General features: G+C 30.2%; 1 protein-coding gene across 1 annotated transcript; it reads right to left on the reverse strand.

The window, feature by feature from the left end:
* Window positions 1–4,412: 4,412 nt before the first annotated feature.
* Window positions 4,413–7,079, reverse strand: LOC132953577 (uncharacterized). Its single transcript, XM_061025965.1, has 4 exons — window positions 6,606–7,079; window positions 6,065–6,436; window positions 5,685–5,952; window positions 4,413–5,614 (listed from the first exon to the last, which is right to left on the reverse strand). Exons 1-4 carry the CDS (start codon window positions 7,077–7,079, stop codon window positions 4,413–4,415), a joined length of 2,316 nt encoding a protein of 771 aa, XP_060881948.1.
* Window positions 7,080–15,452: the final 8,373 nt, after the last annotated feature.

The raw sequence follows: 15,452 nt of genomic DNA on the forward strand, positions 1-15,452 counted from the left end.
GTTTAACAATGTCCAGCATGCTTTAATATGTTTTATATAATTACATACTTGTTTAAGCTTACACAACTTAGAAAAATGAATATTAAGTATTTTATATTTTACAATTAAAAATAATAATACAATAACCATAGATTAAGTACATTTGGAAGACAAATTAAAATACAAGATATTAAATGTCGAGAAAAAAAGTTTACTTATAGTTGTAACTGCACCTACAAGGCTTATGGACTTTGTTAGATTTCTTGGTGTCACTATAAATAGTCAATACTTATAATGGTATCTTTTTATTAGTTTAACTATGGAAACAATTAAGATGTTCTGTTTAAAACACTTATTGTACCTATATTATAACATAATACTATGAAAATGGTTTTCTATGCTCTTGTACAGTACCTATGTATAATATACTAACACAATTTGTGTCCGGGGTTAAAATATTGTACATTACATTTAACTATGTAATAATCAAAACAAACAAATATAATACCAAATTTTATTATTATATTACATATTTTTTACAAGGAAATAAAAAAACTAGGTTTGTTATAAAAAGGTATTAATTAAGGTAAAAAAAGCAATTTATTATAATATAATGTGCGCTATCTAGAGGATTTATATGAGTGGTTATAACTTAGATGCGGGGCATACCATAGGCAACTCATCGTACAAATCGGTAATGGGCAATATGTGAAATTCCTTATCAATGGCTGGGTCAATTGCTAACTTCACACACGTTAGTTTTCTTGGTCGTAGAAAACACGTTACAATTTCATATAGTAAGTATAGATAGATACTGCTATACAATCTATATAATCATTAATAGTATAGCACTTTCTTACTATATAACATATGTCGTATACTCGTAAACCATTATACATTTATGCGATTACTTATCCGGATTTGTAGTGCGTGTGAGTAACATTCAAATAATTACTTGCATGTTCTACCGGTTGTGCTTAAACATTTTTGTAATAAGTCCGGCCCTTTAGCTGCCCACTTTCCATAGCAGTGTTATACATAGGCACAGTTAAATTTTAAAGTTCCAACTACCTAAGACTTCAGATTACATAGGTATAGGCGTTTGTGTTTATGGGCTGGCTACTAGGCTAATGGTCTAATGTAAACTAGTATAGTAGGTACTACAGTATTATAGTACTATAGTACCTACTATATTTTTTTTTTTTGTAGGTACTCTGTATTATGTTTGGGACTTGTATAGGCAACATATCGTACACATTCTTATCAATGTCTGTCTTGGTCAATAATAATTATTACTGATTAGTGGGTAGTTTTAGACTTTTTGGTTTACACATTTTGTAAGTGCCTAACTCACGTTATATAGTTCAAACACGGAACACGCGTAATTAAGTAGTTGTCTGAGGTCTCTAAAGACCTAGTAACAATGTTACTGCCGTTAAATACTTTATTTTTATAATGGCATAATATACATCGGTAAGCTAGTTTGAAAAATGCTCTCATTCAGGCACCATTCAATATTAAAGAAAAATATAAATCCAATGACCAATACAATTACGAATGACCAAGACAATTTTTTTTATATTAAGCGCATCAGAATATCAGATAATCAATCAACACACAATCATTTTGATGATAATTCTTTATGAAAACCACAGCAAGCATAATTATTGTCTAATAGTGTAATAAAACAAACTAAAAAAAAAATTTTCTATGATATTATTAATCGACTAGTGAAATAAAAGTTAGTTACCGTAGAAGTGGCTTACTTGGGGCATCTGCTTAACTTGGGGCACAAACATCGTTTCGGCTTTTGTCGCAATTACCTCTTTTGTTAGCACTATAAGATAATTTTTGAATCGGATAATTAATCAACACAATATTTGCAAAGTCCAGAACACATCAAAGTCGTTGTAAGTTTAAAGGATCTTAACTATTCATATTTAAAAAGTAGATCTTTACTAACAGCTTTAACAGCATAAAATCAACCACGATTTACTCGTGTAATAATTGACTTGACGTAAATATTGTTAAGAAACATATTTATTCTCTGCATCTTAATTAGAGATGAAAAAAAAATCATCATCGTATGTCACATATTTTTAAAGTTATCGATGTTTTTTTTATTTTAAGCGTAACTTGGAACACCATCTTTTTAATTCATCGGTTTTTTTATTCAATATAATAATGTTTCTTTTCATAGGGTAGTAGATGTACATAGCGTAATTTTTTTAATTTGACTTGATATTACCTTACGTACTTGTTTTAAGTTGAATATTCAAAATTACAATTTATAAAATCGCATTTTTAGTTGTATCTATTAATCTATTTACCTTATACATAGTTATAAATTATGTACAATTTTAATGACACATTCCTATGTTAAATGTTGTAAGTGTATGTTATGTTATGTATGTGTAATGCATGTTATAATGAGTTTTTCATCTAAATTAAATAACTGCACCAAGATACGCTCTTTCAAAGATTACTTGGGGCAGCCACAAAAAAAAAATATATAAAATCAGGAATTTAGTATTGTACCTATTATAAGAAATGCTAGTATTTTTATCAATACCTATTATAATCATAAACTATTTATAGATTGTTATGATTAAATTAGTGTCAATAACCTCTTAATGTTATAATCAATTATAATATTGTGTCTTGTTGTTTTAAACGTTTTGTACGTAAAATGGATTTCTACACAAAATTCAAGATCAAAGTTAAATATTATAATATGTTGTATTAATAAATTTTATCTCAAAAGTATTACCTAATTTTTTTTTTAATGTAAAGTAGGTACCTAAATTTTATCAAGTAGTTAAAATATGCAATACTAACGAGTATTTACATACCTATTATTTTGTATTTAATAATGACATAAGTCAGACTGAAACCAGATTTACAATAAAACAAAGGTGAAATGGTACTTAAATTATTAATTTAAGCAAATAAAAGTAAACTATAAAATATTAGGAATAATGTAAGATTGAAACAGAAAAATTAATTTAAAATCCTATTTATAATGACTATAAATGATATAATGAAACAATTGATTTAAATCACTATTCTTTCAGTGTTGCAAATTATTTTCAAGTTTTCAATTACAGTTCACAATAATATAACATTTAATTTTTACAAATTGTTCCATACGATCTATAGACAATTTCCCTGCAGAGTACAAGTTAAGTAAAGTATATATTGATCTGACGCATCTGAATTAATTAATAGCTTGATATTAATTGTAAAATAATATTAAATGATAGTTGGAGAACCTATCGAGGGAAGTGTGCAACATTTTTATACTTATTAGGACGGTTATTGACCTAACCAAACAAATATTAAAATGACAACTCTTACCTAAAAGAAAAGTAATGTAACTTCAATTTTTCAAATAACCCAAAACAAATATTATATTACTTAGCAATACAGAAGTTTAAAACTGAACATAATAAATATGTTAATGTAAATAATTATTTAAACATTTTATAATTTCCAAGACATTTCTTTGTGATCTTGCAGTGATTGATTGAATTGTAATTGCTAACATAGGCTTAGCAAAATTAATTTAGAAAAATTACTAATAATTAAATAATTAAATGTATATATATCCCACAAAATCCCTTTATTGTTAAACGTAATGTATCCCCATAGTTGTAAGACCAATATTCACTTAATATTTTTTTTGTAATTTTCACAGGCTAATAACCTCAGGAGTTGAAGCCTTATTTAAATAAATAAAAAAAAAAATAATATTTTAAAATATAAAATGTTATTGCAATTAATATTGGATGATTTAAAACACATTATTGTTGTAAGATATCCTTTTTAAAATAGTAAAATCTATTACGGTTAGAGAGTGTAGTGTATTAGGGTGTAGTGTATCATAATATTAGGGCACTATAATTGCCTAAGCTCGACCAGAAATTTAAGTCTGCGCACGCCTATGTATATTCTTAATTTAATTATATGAAAAATTAATCAGTACTACCATTGATTATAAATACTAGGTACCACGTAGATGGTAGCGTAGTAGGTACCTACTTGAAAAATTGTTTATCGTCGACAACACAGATATATAATATAATATATCTGTGGTCGACGATGACCGTTGACGGCACTCAATAGAGCTATACTATATAGTATAACATAGTATTAATAGTATAATAATATTATGTTGCTATCATAATTTAATCAAAATGTACTATCTAATATAAAAAAAGGAAGTCTGTTAGAAAATAAAATAAATATTGGGCTCCGAAATCCATTGGACTGGGACTGTTTGAACTGTGTACTAAAATTATGTGATACAATTTACAGATACTCTAATTATTAAGACTAATAAAAATCCATCATAATAAATATTTATAGTGTCTCCTACACCATAATTTCTTTTCATTTTGAATTTTTGAGTTTACTTAGTTGAGATATATTATTTAGTAATAGATAAGCAAGGACTTAGCACTGGCGGACATCACTTGGTACAAGTTGTAACATTCTTCTTCGCTCTGACAGCCACTCAACAGATCGTCTACGTAGAAGTCTTGTTGTATCGCAAGCTGAGCATTTGCATCTTTGACCATATAACTTGCCTCAAGTAAACACCGTGTGGCTAGGAATGATGCAGCTCTAGTACCATAGGTGACAGTGAGCAGTCTATAACTCTTTAATATTTCATCAGCATTTGACCGGTATACTATTCGCTGCATATCACAGTCTGAATGTGCAACCCAGACCTGGCGATACATTTTCTCAATGTCCGCAACCAAAGCATATCTATAGAGACGGAATCGTAGTACAATGGATAACAATTCAGGTTGAACCATCGGTCCACATACCAATATATCGTTAAGACTTAGGCCTGATCTTGTAACTGCTGAGCTGTCAAACACAACACGAGTTTTTGTGGTTAGGCTGTCACTCTTGGTCACAGTATGATGAGGCAGGTAATAAGTAGGAAGGTCAGTGTCTTCAGCCTCTTCCATATGACCCATTTTAATATACTCAGCCATGAATTTTGTATATTCTTTAGCTAGCATAGGATCTCGGTTCATCTTTCGCTCTAGGTTGAAGAAACGCTGTTGCGCCATAAATTTTGAATCACCTAATACCTCAGGATCACGTATGAATGGCAATTGGACCACAAATCGGCCAGAATGATCCTGGGTTACTGTCCTGGTAAAATGTGATTCGGCTATTGACTGGACATTCTTGACACTACAAGTGGGACGGTCTGTCAGCGCCAGAGACGATATTGATTGACACTGTACTAATAGACTTGACATGCACATATGAGAATTTGCAATTGGCATTGAACCAGTTAGCACCCATCCTAAACAGGTATTATGTAGAACAGTGTCCTCCTGTGTTTTCTTGCCTTCGCCAATTAATAGCTCATAAAATAATTCTGCACCAAGCAGTACATCAATCTTGCCTGGTTCATGAAATCCAGGATCGGCTAAACAGTGTGTTATTGGGTCTGGAATATTTAATTGATTGATGTTTACACGGTGGATTGGTAACTTGTTTGTTATCGAATCGATTACATGAAAGTTGATGTATGCTTCATAATCTCTAAGTCGTGAACGCATGGTGGTGCTTATCGTAGTGCCAGTCGCAGTTACAGATCCAATACCAGCTAATGATATTGTACTTTGAATTCCACTAATATGCAGTTTTGATGCACATTCATTAGTTATAAGACAAACCTGAGACCCGGAATCCAATATGGCACGACATGGAATCTGTTGGCCAGTTGAATTTTGTTAAGTTGACCACTGCAGTAGCCAACATTATCTGCTTCAGCGCAGCAGGCTTATTGTTAGCTTGCTCAACGTAGGTTACAACAGGTTGATCTTGGGTTGACGATGACTGTTCATTGGCTAATGTAGGGGGCCTGAACATTGCATCATTATGTAACTTGGTGTTGTGACGTCTACCACATTTAGTGCAACTGAAACTACGACATTGACGAACCTGATGCCCAGGATGCAAACAATTATGACATAACCTGTTTTTAAAAACTACATCCGATGGACATTTTATTGAAATTTTCACACATTGTTAATCGATGGTGTTCGGGACATACTATACATTTTCTTTCTTTGGATGGACTGCTAACATCTTGATGAGCAAATAAAACCTTTTTTAGCATTGATCGTTCACCACTAAGTGGTTTAAGTTGGGTGGACTGGTTACTAACTTCACCGACTTCATAAGCAGAAACCCGGTTTGCCAGGAATTTTTCCAAATCGCGGAATTTCGGAAGATCCTTTGATGTTTGCAGTAGCTGCCATTCACCCACAGTAGTAGGATCTAACCTGCAACACAACAAGGTCACCAACCATGCATCCCACTCATGTGTGTTTTGACCAAGTGCCTGTAAGGCATTAACTTGGGATACAACATGGTGGTGTAATTGACGTAGTTCGCTGGCAGTAGGTCTTTGGACTTGTGGTGTCTGAAACAATGACCGTATGTGCGACTGTATAATAAGAGATTTGTTTTCGTATCTTTCGACTAAAGCGTTATACGCAGTATGATAATTTACATCAGTTGTTGGAATAGTGCGCACTACATCCGCTGCAGGAACAACTAGGCAAGACTTCAAAATAATGTAAGCGTTGCACATCTGACAGTCCAGTATTTTGATGAAACATAGCGTTAAATGAATCAAGGAACGATACCCAGTTTTGCAATTCACCATTGAATGTGGGAGCTGGAATAGATGGCAATTTCATGGAGTCACGAGTGATGGAATGTGACTGTGCAGTAGATACATCAGATGTTGACTTATTGTTGCGTTCAACTAGGTCCAAAACCTCAGCCTTAAGTGAACAGAAAAAGTCATCAGTACTGATACGATCGTCTAGCATTTCATCGGTAACTGAGTCAGAGTCCTCAATTTCATCCTGCAGCTCCTCATATTTGGACATGTACTGCGTTAAACTATCTAATCTTGTTTGTAATTGATTAAGTGATCTAGTGGAAGGGTCGTATTTATCGATGAACTTCTTGATTGAATTCATTGACTTTTTGACTTGATTCCTTTTCTTGATTAACTTCTGTAACTCAGCTTGTTGGTTAGGATCGGATGGTGGCATGTTGATTGAAGACAGTACAGTTTACAACAATTACAATACTAGGTAACCCACAGATGACAGGTTGAATACAATAATACAATATCTAGTGCACTATTTGCAAATTGACTATAGAATGACTAGAATGTGTACCTAATTAATTGGTAACATTTTACAGAATTGAATATAAAAATAAAAAAATAAATAAATATACTCTCAACTAACTTGACTAGTGAATGAATGCGATATAAATGTTTATTTTGAAACCTAATAATTTTATCAACTAAAACAATTGCCTAAAATATAATATCACGTCGAGGTCACCAATGTTTGGCTCGCCTTCAGCTTTAATAGGTAAATAAATTAATGAGCCTTGACGGCCGGGAGGATTTGCAACTTGATGCAAACCGTCCCAAGTGTAATAAAATATAAAAGACAACTGTTTTTGGTTAAAGTATGTTAATAATAATATTGTTGGTAGACATATGCATTAACATTTACACTTAATTATGTGACCACTTGGTCCAAATACATTAATAATAATTTATAATAATTAACAATAGTTACAATCACAGTCAAGTTGCTGGTAATAATAATAATAGTAGGTAACTAAACCAAGACCCGTCGGTCTATAATAATAATTTATTGGTGCACCACATACCCTTGAGGTTATGTCGCCTTGAGGTGCCGGGATCCGTATACTCAATTTTAATACAATAATAAAACACAGGGTTGATCCCGCACACGCCCAAGAACGCCGCTAACCTCAACACGACGAACAAATCACAAAACAAGCTGCTACAGCGGACACACAACTCGACAATTCACAAAACTCAAATCTTCTGCTGGTAATCAATGACCGCCCTAGACTAGGGGAAAAACAATTAAATGATGTGCAAATAAATGCGCTAACGATAGTTACCAAAAAGAAGTATTCACAAACACACACAAGGAAAACGTGGTTTGACAGCTGCAGCAGGAACAAGAAAAAAGGTACATAGGTGCTTTCACACCAACCAACAAAACGAGAGAGAAAAGGGTGGCCGACAAACGTTACACGAAGGCTTCGTTAGCCGGTCAACAAGATTACCTTTCAGTGTCACCACAACAAAATACACAACCAAAACTTTAAGAACCTTTGTGAGGGCATCGGGCAGTTGGGTCCCCCGAGATAACAGCTTATCATATCCAGATTTATATCATGGAATAAACGCTGAGATCGGGGACCAACGAAAATACAGGGGTACCAACTTAGAAATATAAAAATTCCCATTACATTTCAATTTTCATCCCAAATTTATGTATTTTAAAATTCAAATATTATTGTATAGTTATTGTACATACAATAATTATTGTAGAGCTTGAAAATTTAAAAATGTGACCGAAAATTTCCAAATTTGGAAAATCTCGCTCACGAGTTATATTCGTTAGTAGATATAGCATAGGCCTTTTCTAAAATTAATGTAAAGTAACCAAAAAAATAATATTTTAATATATTATCATTACTTACCGCTTGTGGATGACATTCGGGCTGAAATTACTACGTTATATGTAAATTTGGTACTCGTGCACAAGCTCGTGCACAGCTGCATAATAAGTACATAATGAGTCTATAAATAATTGTGAGTTATACGATGAATGATGACATAATGATTTATTTTTAAAAATAAACAATATGCAAATTTAGTAAAAATTCCACAAAGTAATTATTGATATTATTGATAAATAAACAGCAAAATAAATTAATTTTTTTACTAATTTAAAACAATAAAGTATTCAACACCATTTAGTGTTGAATTGAATCATAATTATTAAAATTGTGTAATACTGCACTTCTGTACTTGGCTAATTAATGATGTATTTATACATTACATCAATATAAATATTTAATGAAAGCCAAGTAGGGTCACAAACAAAAAACAAATAATGAAGATACCCATCTAAACTTACAAACATTTACAAGTTAAATGCTCAAAAATAGTTTGTATGTGATACCACTGCTGAAAGTTGTAACACAAAACTCATAATAATTTTGATTATTCTTGATTAACTATTGATTAAATAATATTATGTTTCCATTTGTACTCCTTTACAAAGCAATGACATAACGACACTTAAAGAAATACACAATTGAGCGATATACATTTCCAATAACAATATGATGAATATGGTGTAATGCTATCAATTGTATGTCCAATAACAGTTGTGTGTTTTAAATGCAGTTTCAAAAACTGACATACAAACATACATATATTATTAATATCAATTGTAAATTCATCAGAATATATAATATTAGCAATATTAAACTTTAAAAATTGCATATACTTGCCTAAATTCTATATATATTTTATGTATAAGGTACATAGTTACATAAGATACAAACATAAGTAATTTATAAAGTATAAAACTAAGATTTTATATGTATTAAAAAAAAAATTATATAGCTGAAATTTAAAATATAAATATAATATATATATTATTTGTCTAAGTTTATCAATAAATAGAAGCAAAAAAAAATACATATACATATATAACACAAAATTATTATAGATATCAGATTATTAATTGTTAGTAATTGTCGTAATATGTGATAGATACCTATAGACAATAATCAGCATTTACAATAGTATATTATAATATTATTGTTCATTTTATTAATATTTCAATCGTCAAGATCAACAATAGTGCATTTGTGCAAGAACCAAGATGTTATGTTGCGGAGTATGTAATGGAGTTGTAAATACAGTTTCCGGATATATGCCGGCAAATATAAACTCCATGTTGACATTTTTTCAAAGGTGAACCTAGAAGTTGAAGCTAGATGCCCATTTTGTTCATTACTCGTAAACCGCCATGTGGAACCGTTAGTGGAAACAGTTTTCTCATAAGAAGTTTTTCCAAACAATCTCTTAAATGGCGTAGGTACATGCATACACCAGTTACTGTAACTTCCTGACTAAAATTGAAAAAAAAAACAACTATATTAATTAAATTATTTTGAAAATTGTAATAATTTAATGGTTCAATATCATATTATTAAAAATCAATGTAGTAAAATAGTAACCAATCAACATTATTCATAGTTCCAACACATAGTTTGTTCCATTTTAATATAGCAAACATCCTTGTGTTATAGTTTTGAACATATAGCGTTTACTTGTATTATTTATTATTATATATGCCTAATGGAGAAAAATAAAAATATAAAAATATAACAATATAAACGTTTTAATTGGTAACTCTATCACCATTTACCAATACTATATAATTGATGCTTAAGAATAAGTATTGCTTAAGTAGTTAAATTAATTTAATTTTGATAATTTAAATAATTTAAAAAATAAAAATGTGTGATAGTAACCTAAAAGCAATGCTTAAAGTAGGTCTCAACCATCCTTAGTTTAAGTAATACTATTTCTTTTCTTAGGCCAAAGTCTAGTTTATGAATCTTATTTGACATAGGCTATGAATACTGCCCTAAACAATTACAAAACCTCAGGTATTAAATCCACATCTGACTGCAACTTTATAACATCGTTTTAATGTATCTGTTAAGTTGTTTCAGATGTATCATAACCAATAAGTAATACATTATAGGAATTGTAGTACTATATACAGAACTTACATGATTTGAGTTATGAAGGTTTGAATGTGATTGTAGTAACTTGTAAATGGCATATTAAGTCTGACTTGGTTTTTGAAATGATTTTAATTCTTTGTAGATACATTATACCTAGAAATAATACACTGTTGTATAACATAAAATTTACAGAATACGCAAGCAGGTTAGTAGCTAAAATGTATGTACGACTTACAAACATTTGAGGTGAACTGTTTAAATTTGTAATTTGTATACTGCACACGATAGTGAACAAAAAACCTATTGTACAAAACCTACTTAAAAATTAAAAAAATTAAATAAAAAATATCAAAATATTAAGGTATAATTATTGTTTACATTTGAATTGAACATATCCTCAATTATTGTTTGCTTATATTTGAAGTGGTAACCATCTATAAACTGAATCGTGGTTACACATGTTAATAATTCGTTATCATAATTTAAAATCTATGATTATTATGATAAAGCAAACTTTGTATAATTTTTTTGTTTTTTTATGCTTTTTGAAATCTATCTATTTAAGAGCTGAAAAATTCTTTACACCGACCATTTAAATGGAATCTCCATAAAATTTTCCATCGGCATAATTTTGATTTCACCATTTCTCGTTCTCCTATGTGGGATTAATCTTATCCACAAACAAACGACCACTATAGTTCTGAATAGAGTACATACCTAATATTATAATATACATCTGTCATTTACTAATTTACTATACGTTTATACCTCTTGTCCAGCGTTAGTAAATTTCAAGACTTGTCATATTATAGTATTATAACAAAATACATTTAGTTATAATCGTTTTCGAGACGTATAGGTGCATCATAAACTTTGATGATTGAAACTTAAAGTTCATCAATTATATAAACAATTGTTCATGTTTAACACTCTTAAATAGATTTATTATCGATACGATTATATGAATAGGTAACTACTTCTGGGAAAACTAATAACATAGAAAGTTGTATGTTACTGGCGTTATTACCAAATGCGAACTAACGTATAAATATGTAAAAGTTTTTAAAGTTCAATAAATCTATAAGTTGTAGATGACGTTCACATAAAATAATATTATACTTTTAAGTTCCCAAACGTTTCGTTTTAGGCCCTTCTAAAATGTACTCCCGGAATCAGGGGCGTCGGACCCCCCCCCCCCCCTGGGTGAATTTTGGAAAAGGTTTAGTTTTTGTACGACTTTTCTGAAACTGGAGATTTGTATAGTTTGGAGGTTGGTGATCAAATTCGACGTCATGTATCGAGACCATAGGAGCCGTTTTTCTCCGTCTTTTGCGGCTTCGAAAATTTAGAACTTGCGTTTTTCGGGGTTTTCGGTACAGACACTTGGATTTTGGGCGCTTTTGTGGTCGGACGTTATAGAAGACTTTGCGCCGTATCGATGGGTACCGAGATCGAGGTTATCCGACTTTTGGTTCAGGAGTTATGATTTTTCAAGTATTCTTTGTACTTAAAAAATTACGTAGTTACGTGTATTTTGGATTTTGAGTTTTCGTTTGATCAGTACGAAATTCGAGATCCTGGTCTTTTGGTGTACGAGGATTCATAAAGGTTCTATGGTTAAAGTACATACGACCATTATTTCGCCCGTAATCGGAGTAGCAAAAAGTTGAAAAACGCAATATGTGATTATTCGTATAACCAGACGTCTCCTTATGGTATACGTCTGTATAACGTTTTAAGTAATAATTATTTTCAACTTTTTTTTTCACACTTATTTTAGTAGGCGTGTAGCTTATTATTTATTAAGATAAATCGATAGGCATTTAAGAATAAATTATTAAAACCTATAAAATAATAAGTCAATTAACTCTAATACATATATTTGAGCTAATAATACAAAATTTGATGTACATTTTGAAATACTAGCTCCTTCAATATGGGTTGTATCATCTTGAAATCTTTGAGGTTCAATGCAGTGACACCTCTAGATTAAATTTCTGTTCTTAAAAAAGCTACTTCTCGTATTGAAGTTTGAGAAATTGGCAAAACAAAATTTCCTGCTAATTTTTTTTTTTTAAATTCAAATTTTTATCACAACATTTACCCCTTTAATAATTGAGTTAATAAACTTTTAAAAGCTGGTAACTAGTCTAGGGACGTTTTTGCTTCGATCCTCGAAGGTTTTAATAAGATAGTACTTTTTTTGAAGGATTTGTTTTTTTTCAAAATCGTAATATATCGAGAAAACCTAATAACTCCAATATTGATCGTATCGTCTTGAAATCCTCGAGGTTTAATGCAGTGACCCCTCTAGATTCAATTTCTGTTCTTGAAAAAGTCGTGTATCGACCTAAAGGTTGAAAAATAGACAAAAGAAAATTTCCCGCCAATTTCTTTTTTGAATTATTCAAAATTTTGAACACGTAATTTACCCCCTTAGTATTTGAGTTAGAAAAACTTTTACCAGATGGCAAATGATCTACGTACGCTTCTCCTTTGATCCTCGAAGGTTTCATTACGATAGGACTTTTATTGAAGGATTTAGGTTTTTAGATAGGTTTTTCAAATTCGTATTATATTGAAAACCTAAATCATTCAATATAAGTCCTATCGTTATGAAACCTTCAAGGATCGAAGCAGTCAACCCTCGAGATCAAATTTCTGTTCTCGAAAAAGTCGCGTATCGACCTTAAGGTTGAAAAATTAACGAAAGAAAATTTCCCGCCAATTTCTTTTTTTGAATAATTCAAATTTTGAATACATAATTTACCTCCCTAATAATTGAGTTAAATTTTTTTTACCAGCTGGGAAATGATCTGGGTACGCTTCTGTTTCAATCCTCGGAGGTTTCATAAAGATAGTACTTTTTTTGAAGGATTTCGTTTTTTTTAAGGTTTTTCAAAATCGTAATGTTTCGAGAGAACTCAATATCTTCAATATTGGTCGTATCTTCTTCAAATCTTTAAGGTTCAACGCAGTGACACCTCTAGATCAAATTTATGTTCTAAGAAAAGCCGCGTATCGATTTTAAGTTTGATAAATTTGCAAAACAAAATTTCCCACCAATTTTTTTTTGAAAAATTCAAATTTTGAACTCAACACTTGCCTCCTTAATAATTGAGTTAATAAACTTTTAAAAACTGGGAACTGGTCTAGAGACGCTTCTGCTTCGATCTTTGAAGGTTTTAGGTGGATAGAAATTATATTAAAGGATTTGGTTTTGTTGTTGGATATATAGAAAACGTAATAATAAAAATTAAAAAATTTAGTTTTTGGACAAAAATTCATAAAAAATTATGTGAGAGAATGAGCAGACCATTTTTATATATTCAATAGTTTGAGAGGAACATACGAAATAGTGAAGGATGTGTTGTAGGATGAGATGCCTGTACAAAACACCTTCAAAACCGTATGCCAGTGTATTGAAATACATAATGTGTTAATGTGTTTTTAAGGTTTACCGTATTTAAGGTCCACTGTATGACAAAATAATATTAATTATTCATAAACTGTATCATAGAAGAACTAACCAATGTTTTTTATTTCATAAACAATTCATATATTAGAAAACAATTAGAAATTGCCTAGTTGCCTGTATAAACCCCGGCTATTCATATTTTCGGTATTGAAATATGGGGAATTAAAATAATTAATGTAATCAAAAACAAAGTGTATTAAGTCCTTTGGGCATAGGAGTAGTTTAAACATAGTAGTATTGAGTTGTCCGGTCTCTAAATTTTAACATTAAATAGCGTAACTTAAAAAAATTAATTCTAAAATTGCTATAAAGTACTTATTAAGCTAATTAATCTTTAAGAGCAATTATTGTTAATATGTAAATTATGTTTGTCATTGCCCCATTATTACTCTTTGTTTTTTTCACTTTTCTCAAATAACTTTAATGCCAATTTAAATTGTATGTATAATCGTACTCCTCATCTCTAACACAAGCTTTGCTTAAACAAGATGAGCAAACACATTAATTTATTTATTTTTAATTATGTATAGCCAATGTTTGTTTTGTTTGCAATAGTAAATAAATAAATGTAAAATTATGGTGTAAATAATTATTAATAAAATATTTAGATTATATTAACTGGGCAATGATCACTAATGACCACAAGATTCACACTTGGGCCCACTTATGTTTATAACTAAATTATCTGCATAATTTTTTTGACAACAGTTCACTTATTTTTATTTGCTGATGATGCCAAAATATTTTCAATAATTGACGCAATAAAATTGCATTTGATTTTAAACAAACTAGTAAATTGAGTCATGATAATTACCCAAATCTAAATGTCAATAACTGTAATATTGTAATATTATATATTTTACTCACTCAAGAAATTCTATTTCAACCATACCTAATATTGATAATTTAAAATTAGCAAAAGTTACTTTTAGTAAAGATTTAGGTATTTTATATACTTAGATCAACACAATGTGTCTTTTTCTTTACACATGAATTATATTGTAAATAAAGCCTTCAAAATGTTAAGATTTTTAAACAGAAATACAATTAATTTAAAAAATATTAAACCAAACATTTAAAAAAAAAAATAATAATAAAACCAAAAATTATATGGAATAAAATTAATCTTGATAGAATTCTAAGGAAAAAAGTTTTTTTTATTAAAATTCAATAACTCTTTCCGATTAAAAATATTATACTTTTCCTTGGTTAGATCTAACCTTAAGTTTGAGTTAGTGGTGTGGTCACTAAGTTATACCACTCAAATAAAAAATGTAGAAAACAGTTAGTATAAATTTTTTTTAATGATATGCTTTAAATTAAATTTGCCAATATCTAG

Source organism: Metopolophium dirhodum, chromosome 1 (assembly GCF_019925205.1).
Source record: "Metopolophium dirhodum isolate CAU chromosome 1, ASM1992520v1, whole genome shotgun sequence".
NCBI classification, from domain to species: Eukaryota; Metazoa; Arthropoda; class Insecta; order Hemiptera; family Aphididae; genus Metopolophium; species Metopolophium dirhodum.

Bases quoted from the DNA above. Each gene is read 5' to 3' on its own strand.
- LOC132953577 (XM_061025965.1), bottom strand. From the start codon at position 7,079: ATGCCACCATCCGATCCTAACCAACAAGCTGAGTTACAGAAGTTAATC. The intron at 5,953-6,064 runs GTATGTCCCGAA...CCTGGGCATCAG, and splicing joins CCAAAGAAAGAAAATGTATA to GTTCGTCAATGTCGTAGTTT. The intron at 5,615-5,684 runs GTTTGTCTTATA...CAATATCATTAG, and splicing joins TATTGGATTCCGGGTCTCAG to CTGGTATTGGATCTGTAACT.